This window comes from Orycteropus afer, unplaced genomic scaffold, assembly GCF_000298275.1.
Source record: "Orycteropus afer afer isolate SDZICR_OR568_19922 unplaced genomic scaffold, OryAfe1.0 scaffold00292, whole genome shotgun sequence".
Classification (NCBI taxonomy): Eukaryota; Metazoa; Chordata; class Mammalia; order Tubulidentata; family Orycteropodidae; genus Orycteropus; species Orycteropus afer.
In genome coordinates this window covers 2,971,560-2,984,505 of record NW_006921879.1, presented here as the reverse complement: position 1 = coordinate 2,984,505, position 12,946 = coordinate 2,971,560, and the positions used below count along the sequence as shown (strand labels likewise).

At 39.8% G+C, this 12,946-nt stretch overlaps 1 protein-coding gene and 1 gene segment (V, D, J or C); both read right to left on the bottom strand.

Moving 5' to 3' along the window:
- LOC103205765 (T cell receptor alpha chain MC.7.G5-like) overlaps positions 1-12,946 on the bottom strand; it is a 347,276-nt gene that overhangs the window by 154,006 nt on the left and 180,324 nt on the right. The window lies entirely within an intron of this gene.
- The window catches only part of LOC103205764, a 70,106-nt gene that overhangs the window by 53,658 nt on the left and 3,502 nt on the right, over positions 1-12,946 (bottom strand). Inside the window, 1 exon segment of the C gene segment in view lies at positions 6,807-6,846. Within this exon segment, the coding sequence occupies positions 6,807-6,846 (40 nt within the window).

The window sequence follows — 12,946 nt, the reverse complement described above, 5'->3', positions numbered from 1 at the left end:
GTGGTTACACCAGGCTCTATTGGACCAGCAAACCTGGTCCCCACCTTCTTTTTTTTTTTTTGTCTGGCTGTACTTCTTCCAAGACATATTTATTATCTTCTGGCAGTTCATGGTATTTTCAGTATTTTTTGCCAACACCACAATGCAAATGCATCAATTTTTCTTTGGTCTTTCTTATTCACTGTCCAGATTTCACATGCAAATGAGGCTATTGAAAATACCATGGCTTGGCTCAGGCACACCTCAATCTTCAAAGTGATGTCTTTGCTCTTTAACACTTTAAAGAGGTCTTTTGCAGTAGATTTGCCCAGTGCAACAAATTTTCTGATATCTTGACTTCTGATTCTATGGGCATTGATTGTGGATTCAAGTAATTTGAAATCTCTGACAACTTCAATCTTTTCTCCATTTATTGTGATGTTGCTTATTGGGCCAATAGTGAGGATTTTTGTTGTACGTTGAGGTGTAATCCATACCGAAGGCTGTAGTCATCAATCTTCAGTAATTGTTTCAAGTCATCTTCACTTTCAGCAAGCAAAATTGTGTCATCTGCATATTGCAGGTTGTCCATGAGTCTTCTTCCAAACCTGATGCCATGCTGTCTTCTTCATATAGTCCACCTTCTCAGATTATTCATTCAGCATACAGATTGGATAAGTATGATGAAAGGATACAATCTTGATGTACACCTTTTCTGATTTTAAACTATATAGTATCCCCTTGTTCTGTTTGAACAACTGCGTCTTGGTCTATGTATGTACAGGTTCCTCATGAGCACAATTAAGTGTTCTGGAATTTCCCTTCTTCACAATGATATCCATAATCTGTTAGGATCCACACAGTTGAGTGCCTTTGCACAGTTAATAAAATACAGGTAAACATCTTTCTGGTATTCCTTGCTTTCAGCCAAGATCCACCAGATATCAGCAATGCTATCCCTTGCCCCACATCCTCATATGTTTGAATTCAGCTTGAATTTCTGGCAGTTCCCTGTCCATATACTGCTGCAACTGTTATTGAATTATCTTCAGCAAAATTTTAATTGTGTGTGCTATAAATGAGAGTTCTTGTGGCGTAGTGCTAAGGCATTTGACTGCTAACCAGAAGGCTGATGGTTCAAACCACCAGCCACTCCTCAGAAGGAAGTCTGGGCAATCTACTTCTGTAGAGATACTGCCTCGGAAACCCAAGGAGGAGTCAGATCCCACTTAATGGCAGTGAGGTTTTTTTTTTTTTGTGTGTGTGTGATATAAATGATGTTGTTGGATAATTCCTACATTCTGTTAGATAACCTTTCTTTGGAATGGGCACAAATATGGATCTCTTCCTGTTGCTTGGCTAGGTAGCTGTTTTCCAAATTTCTTGGTATAAATAAAAGAGCACCTCCAGTGTTGCATCCGTTTGTTGAAACACCACAATTGATATACTGTCCATTCCTGGAGCCTTGTTTTTCACCAACTCCTTCAGTGTAACTTAGACTTCTTCCTTCAACACCATTGGTTCTTGATCATATGCTACCTCCTGAAGTGGTTGAACATAGATAATTCCTTTTTGATTCAGTGACTGTGTATTCCTTCCAGCTTCTTTTGATGTTTCTGGCATCATTCAATAATTTGCCCATAGAATTCTTCAGTATGGCAACTCAAGGCTTGAATTTTTCCTTCAGTTCTATCAGCTTGAGAAATGCCAAGTGTGTCCTTCCCTTTTAGTTTTCTAACTCCAGGTCTTTGCATATTTCATTATTTTACTTTATCTTCTTGAGGTGCCCTTTGAAATCTTCTGTTCAGCTCTTTTATTTCACCATTTCTTCTATTCGTTTTAGGTACTCTCTATTTAAGAGCAAGTTTCTGAGTCTCTTCTGACATCCATTTCAGTCTTTTCTTCCTTTCTTGTATTTTTAATGACATTTTGCTTTCTTCATTTGTGATGTTATTGATGTCATCTCACAACTCGTCTGGTCTTTAGTCTTTGGTGTTAAATAGGTCAGATCTATTCTTGAGATGGTCTCTAAATTCAGGTGGGATATACTGAAAGTGATATTTTATCCCTTGTTGACTTGTTTTTAATTTTCTTCAGCTTCACCTTAAACTTGTATATGACCAATTTATCTGCAGTCAGCCCCTGGCCTTGTTCCAAGTGATGATATTGAGCCTCTCCATCATCTCTTTTCATAGATGTAGTCAATCTGATTCCTGTGTATTCCATGTCAATGAGGTCTATGTCCTTCCTTGTCTGTCTTAGTCTGGAAGCTCTGCTGAAACTGTCCACCATGGGTAACCCTGCTGGTATTTGCAACACTGATGGCATAGCTTCCAGCATCACAACAACATGCAAGCCACCACAGCATGACAAACTGACAGAATAGTGGTGGACTGTACTGATAACACAATAGTATTCAGCTGAGTCCTTCTGTTCCAGTATGTTGGTTTGTAAGTTCTGATTATTGACGTTGCTCCTGGAGATAACAAATGTTCCCTTCAAGGTAGATGCATACTTCTTAAAATCTCCCAGAGGACTAATTATTGAAACAAAATATGAGGTCTTTCTGAAGTTTGGCAGTTCCAGTTCATCCAGATAAGTCTAAATTCTAACCCAGAGGTGTTACAGTTGATCATCAGGGAGTCACTAGAGTTTTCAATGGTTTTCCCAAAGGCCAACAGCTGACTCCATGACTGGCCCTCTGGAAATGAAGAAGTATTAATAAGAATTGTAAGAGACAGGCACACAGAAACTGTGACTCCTGCATCACCATAGAGAAAGAGCACAGGAGGATTAATGCAGGTAGATACCACATGTTGGGGATTGAGGGCAGAAAGGTGCTCAGAGAAATATCGTGGAGACAACCTGTTTTCCTTGAAAATGCAAGAGCTGCATCATGGGAACCTGATAGGAAATAGCTCTGCCTTCTTTGCCTTTCCTTTTATAGATCAGGTCTACTGCAGTCAGAGAAGACTCTAGGAGGATATGAGACCCATTCTTTTGCTCCTAGACGTGATGGAAAAACTTTTTTTTTTTTTTTTTTTTAATTATTATTTTTAAACAAGCTTCAGAAAAAGGAGACTCTTTAGTCATGTGGCACAGTAGCTTTGGAGGTAGGCTGCATGGGCTTGTGCCCCAGCTTACCCTCTTAGCAGCAGCATAACCCTGGACAGTACCTTAATCATTCTCTGCTTCAGTTTCTTCATGTATGAAATGTGGATAACAATAGCAATGGAACCATTGTGAGGATTAAACAAAGCATATAAATGGTTCATAACAGTGCCTTGCATGTGGAAAAGTGCTTTGTGACTATAGGCCACCAATTATTACTACAAACTGAAGTTAATAAGGACTCTCATTTCATGAGATTTTTATTTTTAACCTCTTATGCTGACGTATCTGATTATTTTCTGTTTTTTTCTCAGCTCATGGGAAATGGGAATAACTGACCATAGAATCATAGAAGGTGATAACTGGAAGAGACCTCAAGCTGTGTTGGTTCCAGCTTCTTTACCTTATAAATGAGACCAGAGTGGTGAAGTGATGGACTGAACTTCTCATAGGGCAGAACCAGTTTTTTTTTTTTTTTTTTTATTGTCATTTTCCACAATGCAATAGCTCTCTTCCCACTTCCTCCCCATAGTTACCCCTTCCCTGTGTCCTTTCCTCCTATGCACTCCTGCTACCTGAGCTGTCTCCCTGTGCATCCACAACCCTTCTATTCTCCCATAATTATCTCTCCAAGGAGTATATCTACCTAATGTAAATGTTCAGCTCATATGCCTGTCTTTCATTTGTCTGGAAGCCACAAGAGTGGGTTCAGTTCAGACCTGAAGGGCAGCTAGCCGCCATAGCTCTACCAGACCAGGCAAACCTGGTCCCTTTTTTTTCATGATTTTGAATTTTGTTCCACATTGTCCTCCCACTCTATCCAGGGTCTCCTACATAGATCCCCCTTCAAGGGGTTGACAGTGGTAGCCAGGTACCATCTTGTTTGTCTACTTTCATAGTCATGTAGGCTGAGGATCACATGGTGAGCAGTCCCTTGGACTAGTTGTTTCCAAGTGTCTTTGGTTTTCTTCATTCTTCTTTGCTATGGATGAGGAGAGACCCATCATTACATCTAGATGGCTGCTTGCAAGCTTTTAAGATCCCAGTCACTACTCGCCAAAGCAGGATGTGGAACAATATTTTTGTGTGCTATGTTATGTCAGTTGAACTCAGTGTCTCCTGTGACCATGGTTCCGAGCTCACAGGGTAGCTGTCTGTGGCCAAGATGTGACTACAACCTTGTCCCTTGTCAGCTGTACTATATACCTGGACATTCTTACAGAACATACAAATACACTTGTAGAAACATTGTCTGCCAACCCTATACATAGTCATAGGCACACTCCCCCCTGCATAGACATACCTGATCGTTCAGCCTGTCAACCCATCTGTCCACCTGTAGATCAATGTTTGCCATCATTGACAAAGCAGTGCTGTATGAGCAAAAGGGTTCTTTGTTGTCCGTACCTCCCATGAACTTCTCTATGTCTTCCTCTTCCTCAGTGCCACTGTATTGATCACTCACATTTGGTACATTGCCCTTCCCTTCACCCAAATCAATACTTGTCTCTACCTGTCTAGCAGTGTTCTCTCCCCTCCCTACCCACCCCTGGTAACCAACAAAGAAAATTTTCTTCCATATATAAACCTTTTGTTGACTTTTTACAGTAATAGACTAATACATTATTTGTCCTTCTATGATTGACTCATTTCACTCAGCATAATGTCCTCCAAGCTCATCCATGTTATGCGATGTTTTGTAGATTCTGCGTTATTCTTTAAGGTTGCATAGTATTTAATTGTGTGTATGTACCATAGTTTGGTTATCCATTCTTCTGTTGATTGGCATGTAGGTTGTTTCCATCTTTTGCTATTGTAAATAGTGCACATAGGTGTACATGCATCTGTTCTTGTCCTGGCTCTCACTTCTTTAGGATATATACCAGAGCAGGTTTTGAGCACAGGTTCCAGTTTAGTCATTTTCTTTTTTCTCTTTTGTAATAATTCTTTACATGCAGCAACTAAATTTGGTCTAATTCCTCCATGACTTACTCAGGGAAACCCAGAAATATACCAAGCTTGTGACCCTGTGGAAGGGGCAGACCAGTGCTGAGTATAATAACATTGTTATTTTTATAACTATATAGTACATCAGGAGGAGTCCCTTGGTGGCATAAATTGTTAAGTGCTGGTATACAAACCAAAAGAATGGTGTTCAAATCCACCCAGAGGTGTCTTGGATGTAAAGCCTGGCAATCTACTTCTGAAAAGTCACAGACTTAAAAACCTTATAGAGCAGTTCTACTCTGCATCCATGAAGTCGCCATGACTTGGATTCAACTTGACAGCTACTAACAACAAGATAGCACCTCATTGGCTTTTTTCCCCCCAGAAGCATTGCCATATTGCTGTCTTCACTGATTTTGAACAAGAAGAGGAGAGGTTTTACCCCTCAATGGAAGGGAGGTAAAGGCTGCCTGGAAAGCTAGGGCCATTGATCCATCCATCCTCACCAGAGAAGAGTGTAAAGGCACAGTAGTGGGGACAGAGGGCAGGAAGCAAAGAGCCGGGTCCCTAGTGAGGGAGGTTTATATGGATTGAGGTGAGAGAGAAGGAGACTAGCATTTCTTCTTCTATCTGGTGACATGTATTGCCCATTTGATATGTGCTTAGTATGATGCTAGACAATCAGAGGGATACAAAAAAATGCAGGGCAATGTTTGAGACTTCAAGGACTTTCTTTAGAAAGAAGAAGAAAGAAAACAATGGACTTTAATCAAGCTCCCTTGAGTTCTTTCTTGTAAGGCTCCTTGTTCCCACAACACAGATGAGGCTTCCTAGTCTATAAGTCACCAACACACTTCTAGTAAGGGGCTCAGCTTGGCTGGGAGGAGAGAGATTTTGTAGTTGCCTGGAAGGGAGACTAGCCCAGCAGGGATGAGGACTGGAAATACAAGGGTAATAGAGTACTTTTCTGTATGACCCAGGTATCAGGGTGTGGTAGAAAGGAGTTACTGACCAGTGGTTGGGAAACCTAGACTCTTTTGGTTTTGCAGCTATTGGTTGTATGATCATGCAGAAGCAATTTAATTTAATTTTTCAGTATTTGCATTTTCAACTGGAGTTTGAACCAGGTGAGTCAAGTTTCTCAGTGTTCTAACACTATGAATGTATGCGTGTGGGGGGCATGGTAGGTGGGGCAGAGGGCGATAGGGCTCTGGGACTGAAGAAGATATCCTTTATATGGAAAGCATGATAATGATTTTGATACTGAGACATGGACTACCTCATGGATGTAAATGTTTTTAAGTTGATTCTTATGATCAAAAACAAAAACAAAAACAAAAACTGAAACCTACCACCATTGAGTTGATTCAGACTCATAGTGACCCCACTGGGTTTTCAAGGTGATAAATCTTTACGGAAGTGGACTGCCTCATCTTTCTTTCATGGAGCTTCTGGTGGGTTTGAACTGCCAACCTTCTGGTTAGTGGTCAAATGCCTTAGACACTGTGCCACCAGATCTCCTTTGATTCTTATTACAGATGAAGGTTATTGTTACTATGCCACCTCCCAGATTTCAATTTACAATGCCAGTTACACAGATTTTTCTGGTTCTTTGTATTCTTATTTATAAACTTGAAATGTGACATCCTTCTTTACCTCTTTAGAAGACTGAGGCAGTTAATCTTTTACTAGTCACTCATGATTAAAACATATGAGGTCTTTCTGTATGAGGAAGTGTTTGAGGTGACAGAGTTTATAATAATGCACACTCAGGCTGAGTCTCCTGGGTACTGTCCCTGAAGATGCTGACTTTCCTTTTCACTGTGTCTGAGTAATGCTTCTCACTCTCATCAGGTGATAAATGAAGATGGAAACCAACTCTCAGGCCTAACCTGGGCCTGGTAGCTGCAGCACACCCGAGAGCTCTGGAGATTGACTTTCTAAAGGTTTGCTATGGATTGTAAAGACATTTTATTTTAGCTTTCTCTGTACTTACTCCAAATTCCTCTGGTTATCTGGAGAAGAGGAAATACCAAGAACCTCATAGAAGTGAATATATATGTTTTATTTCATCTTCTCAGTCTATTTGACCTGTTCTTGGGGGGCACAATAATTTGAAAGTGTAGGTAAGACTATAGATTCTCTTCTGAGGCTTTTGGAGTAGAGCCATCCTGCTAGAAAAATGAACTGCCCAATTTGTAGACTTTCATTTTATGATTGGAAATAAACACTCATCAATCCACAGGATGTGGGCACATAGGTAGGGAAAGAATCAAGGCAAAGGGCTCAACCATGCACACTCCATATTCCATTTGTCAATAATTCAGTTCTGCCATATTCCTTGTCATGTTGTAAATTTTTACTTTTTCAAGACTGCTCTTCTCCCCACTCAGCTTGGTGCTAATTAATGGAATTCCATCACTTGTCTTTGAAAAATTCAAGTCTTCTAAACTACTGTTGAAAGAGCTCTCATCAAGATAAGAAGAAAAAATTGTTCCCCATTCCACCAAGCTTCAGAAAAACCAGTTTTATCGTGTGTCATGAAATGGTGCATAAAAATGTTATTTCTAACAAGGAATTCTGAAAACATCCATACTCCAAAGATTGGGCTACTTGCCCCTCCCATTTCACAGAAGGCTTTGCTGAAATGTCACTTTTTCTTTATAGTCTTTCCTGATCACCTGATTTAAAATGGTCATCTCCCTCATCCTCCTGACAACACACACTTTCTCTTTGCTTTATTCTTATCTATGTCAATTATCACTATCTAACATATATTTTACTTATTTATTTTATTCTGTATCTGTTTCCACTAAAATATAAGCTCCATTAGCTTCTGCAAGCTAGGATTTTTTAAATCTGTTTTGTTTAGTGCTCTATTCCCTGTGTGTCTAGAGAACTACCTGGCATATCAAGTCCAAAATCTAAATCCACTGCCATCAAGTTGATTCAGACTCATAGCAACCCTATTGAACAGAATAGAACTGCCCCGTAGGGTTTTTAAGGTTATAAATCTTTACAGAAACCAACTGCATCATCTTTCTCCTATAAAGTGGTTGGTGAGTTTAAACCAACAACTTTTGGTTAGCACCCCAATGCTTTAATCATAGCACCACCAGAGCTCCCTGTTTGGCACATTGAAAAAAACCAAACTCACTGCCCTTGAGTGGGATCCAACTCATAGCGACCCCTCCTTTGGTTTCTAAGGTGGTATCACTACAGAAGTAGATTACCCAACCTTTCTTCCGAGGAGTGGCTGGTGGGTTTGAACTGCCAGCCTTCTGGTTAGCAGTCAAATGCTTTAGGTCCTATGCTACCAGAGGTCCCTGGCACATAGTAGGTACTTAATACATTGTGATAGAATAGAAAAATGAAGGTTATTATATTATATGAAAGCAACATTAATTTCCAAAAGCCAATACATTGGATTTTTTCTTAATAAGTTGTTTCACTAGTAGTAATATTTATACTGACATTTTTTTTTTCCTGAAAATTATAAATATGTATGAGGTTTTGTCCTTAAGCCAGGAAAGGATAATTTAAACTTCTCTATTTTCCCATATGCATGCAGGTGAAAATAAAACTTACAGCTGTTAGATTTTTTGTTTAAACACAGAGTTTGAAAATCTGTCCTTATTTAAATTAATGCAAGCAATTTTTTCTTTTTTTTTAAATTATTGTGGTTTGGGTAAAAATTTACAGAGCAAATTAATTTTCCTTTCAACAATTTATACACATTTTCTTTCATAACATTAGTTGCAATTCTCTCAATGTAATAGCACTCTTCCCACTTTTTGCCTGGGTTCCCCATATCCATTTGTCCTTCTTTCTTGCCCCTTGCTCTCTTCTGAGCTTTTTTTTCAGGCATTTGGTGCCCTTTTGGTCTCTTATGGTTAATTGTTCTGAGGAGTACATTCTTCAAGAGTGTTCTTGTTCACTTTATAGGTCTGTTTGTTGTTTGGCTGAAAAGTGATCCCTAGGGGTGAATTCAGTTCCAGGTTTGAAGGGTATCCAAAGGCCACAGTCTCAGGGTTCCCCAGCCTCTTTCAGATCAGTGAGTCTAGTCTTTTTTATGATTTTGAATTTTGTTCTACATTTTTCTCCCATTCTGTCCAGCACTTTATTTGGTCCTGATCAGAGTGGCCAGTAGTGCTAACTAGGCACCATCTAGTACTTCTGGTCTCTGTGTAGTAGAGGCTGTGGTTGACATGGTCCGTTAGTCCTTTGGGCTAATTGTTTTTGTAAGTCTTTGAGTTTCTTCACTCTTTTTTCCTTCGTCTGGACAGGGAGAGACAAATAGTTGCATCTTAGATGGCCACTTGTTAGCTTTTAAGACTCCAGTTGCTACTCACCACAGTAGGATGTAGAACATTGTCTTTGTAAACTATATTATGCCAATTGTGCTAAATGTCCCCCAAGCCTCTGGACCTAAGCCCCCAAGCCCAGTGTCTCATTCCCTCAAGGTATTTGGCTATGGCTAAGAAGTTTTCAGAACTTTGCCCCCTGTATGCTTTACTATATACATGAATATATTCACAGCACATGCAAATATGTATGTAGAGATATCCTCTGCTAAACCTATATATGCTCATGGGTGTAATCCCATTCACCTTTCTTACATGTTTAGCTTGCATGTCTGCCTATGTATTCATTCATAGATTATTGTTTGTTATTATTGTTACTGCAGGACTGTGTAAAGCAATTACATTTTGGCTTGATGTCTTTGTCTTGCAACCAGGTTTTCTTCCTATTGAGTATGGCAAACTGGATGGTACACTACTTCATTTGCTCTGTTGCCCTGGTGCCCTTGAGCACTCAGGGTCTGCCTTCAGAGAATTCTTTCAGTGTTTGATGCTACTGTGCACAGTATCATTCATATATCTATGTATTTGTGTTTGTGCATATATGAATTACTACAAAAAGCAAAGACCCCAATGAATTCTGCATTCTTGAAATATACCTAAATCATTTGGTAGTAGTTGTGGCAGATGTAGGGTGTGGTGGAATAAGGAATTACTCATTTGTTTAGTGAGTTTTTTGTGCCTTCAAGTTATAAAACAGCATGCCACAGCAGGGCTGTGTGAAGAGATAAAGTTTACAAAATACCTCTGTTAAGTAGAAATGTTCTACTTTTTCCCCCGATAGCCCAAAACTCAGAGATGGGACACTGGAGCTCAGAGGAGAGAAAAGGTGGTGAAAGGAGAAAGTCTTCCATTCTCCCCTCTTTATCCCTACATTGGGGGGGGGGGATATCCAAGGAACTTAAGAGCACTGATATGTTTTCTGCAAGAGTAAGTTATTAATATTTTAGAGCATTCTATTATCAAGCCTTCAGAAACCCTTGTAATCAACAGCATTTTGCTAGTGGAAAGATAAGGCTCTGGAAAAGATTTCAAAGGACAAAGTCAGTACCAGTCTTGTGACCACTGTATCCCCAGTACCCAGCACAGAGTGAGGTTAATAGCACTCAGCCATTACTATATCACTCATTCATTCAATACATAGATTGAGTAATATTATGTGCCAAGTATTATTCTAAGTACTGGAGTTAACCAATGAGCAAAACAGACAAGAATACCTGTCATCATGGAGCTTGTATTTTAGTGAAAAGCTAGACAACAAATAAACAAGTAAAATATGTAGCACATCAAATGGGAAAAAATGCTGTAGAGAAAAATTAAGCAGATAGGGATGGCTTTTGCTGGAAGAATGAATCAAGAGTTCTAACAAAAAAAAAATCAAAACTGTATAATCCTATCATTTCAATTAGTATTTGGGGGCAATAAGTTGAATTAAAGAGTAAGGAAAAAGCCTTCATCCTGGAATATGTTCACCTTGTTTGTGTAGAAAATTAACAGCCAGCACTTATTGTCATGAGAAACTGCAATGGGCGAAAGCCTGACCTAGAGCAAGGAAGGCTTAGTTTGAACTCGATTCTCTTCTTTGTATGGTGGCTCCTGCACCTTTATCCACCACAGTGCTTGCTGGTGTTTGAATGCTTCTCTGTGAGTGCACAGTACAGTAGATGATAGGTCTGTAGCCCATTTGCTGCCTTGGCATAAATGATGATGTCAGGGACAGTGCAAGAGACACCGTGTACACATCGCCTCATAGTACAAATATGAATGATAAAGTTAGCAATGCTATGAACCTGCCAGAAACCCAAGAAATTTCTCCAGGTCTTACTGTACTGGTTCTACACCTCTTTAGCTGTCATTGCAAACAGCTAAAGAGAAGGAAAGAAAAAGACAGTTAGACATCCAGACTTAGTGTTAGACACCCAAAGACTCTGTTGTTGTTGTTATGTGCCTTTGTGTCGGACCCAACACGTAGTGACCCTTCCTTGGGTTTCCAAGGTAGTATCACTACAGAAGTAGATTGCCCCATCTTCCTTCCGAGGAGTGGCTGGTGGGTTTGAACCCCCAGCCTTCTGGTTAGCAGGCAAGTGCCTTAGGCACTACACTACCAGAGCTCCCTTCCAAAGACTCTAAGTGTATCTAATAAAACATTACTTTTGAGAAACATCAGAAGAAAGGGTATGTGACCTCAGTTCTCATGCGTGGCTTAGAAGAAAATCTCCTGACTTAGGAGTGGTGCTTAAGGGTGGGATGTTACTAGTAGGTGGGGTGGGGGTAGCAGCTGTCCTCCTTCTATCAAGGTAGGAATTTATCTTGGGAGAACAGTCTGGAAGCTGAAATTGCATCCAGTGTTTTGATTCAGGGGAGGGAAGTGGGAAGAGTTAGATAATCCCTCCCCCATTTGAGGCTTACTGGAGAGTCAAAGGCAAGGATGCTTGTGAGTATTGGTTGCATATCTGACATCTCTATCAGGAAAGCTGAATTGACTTCACACATTTGTTCCCAGTCATTCCCTAGTCAGATATTGTTACAGGTGATTTACTTCTTTAATATATCCCATGGGCTATATCCTACCCCAATGTCAGGATAATCAACCTTTGAGTCAGATCCAGATCCTAGCTCCACTTCTGTAACCTCAAGCAAGTTACCAATCTCTTTGAGGCTCAGTCTCCCCATCTATAAAATGGAGTTGACAATATGACCTTGGAGGGTTGTCCTAAGTGTTAGGTTAAGTCCAAACCTGTATAGTGGCAGGCCTTTGTTAGTACCCAGTGATTGAGTTCACTCTGGCTTTAATCATTCCATCTGGTTGTTCTTCTTTATGATAAATAACATGTAATGGGTAGCTGTTATGTGCAATGCAACTTACTTACTTTCTGTCATTAGATATTTACAACTTTGAGAAGTTGGTACTCATTATCCCCATTTCACAGGTAAAGAGAGACAAATGACTTTAGAAGATAGTGTGAAGTTTATGTCAAGACCACAAACTGTCAGTGTTAGCAAACATCTGAGTGGTCATCTGGGACCACTCCTTTCCATCCCAGTTTTCTGACAGATGGTCAGTGAGCATCAGTTTGAACAGATCTGGCCACTGGGGCACAGTCTCTGCTCCTTATTCCTGACACATCCTGTAGATGGCCTTCACAGTTCCCCCACCCCATGAATCATGGCTGCATCCTCTAGAGCTGTCTCCCACCTTTACTAGCTGTGATAGTTGGGCACATGTCAGGTTTTGTGTACCTTAGCGTCCTCATTTGAAAAATGGAGATAATAATAGAAAATGCATCAAAAAGTTGATGTGAAGATTAAATCATGTAACACAAGTCATATGCTTAGAATGGTTCCTGGCATGTAGCAAGCGCTCAAAAAAAAAAAAAACCCAAAAAACTTAGTTGGTATTATTAGCTAATATATAGTTTTATGGAATTTTCCAGATCATATTAGCTAACATACAGTTTTATGGAATTTTCCAGATCATATTAGCCAATATACAGTTATATGGATTTGTCTAGTTCCTTTTCCACCTCCTTTTCAAAGACATTCTTTCC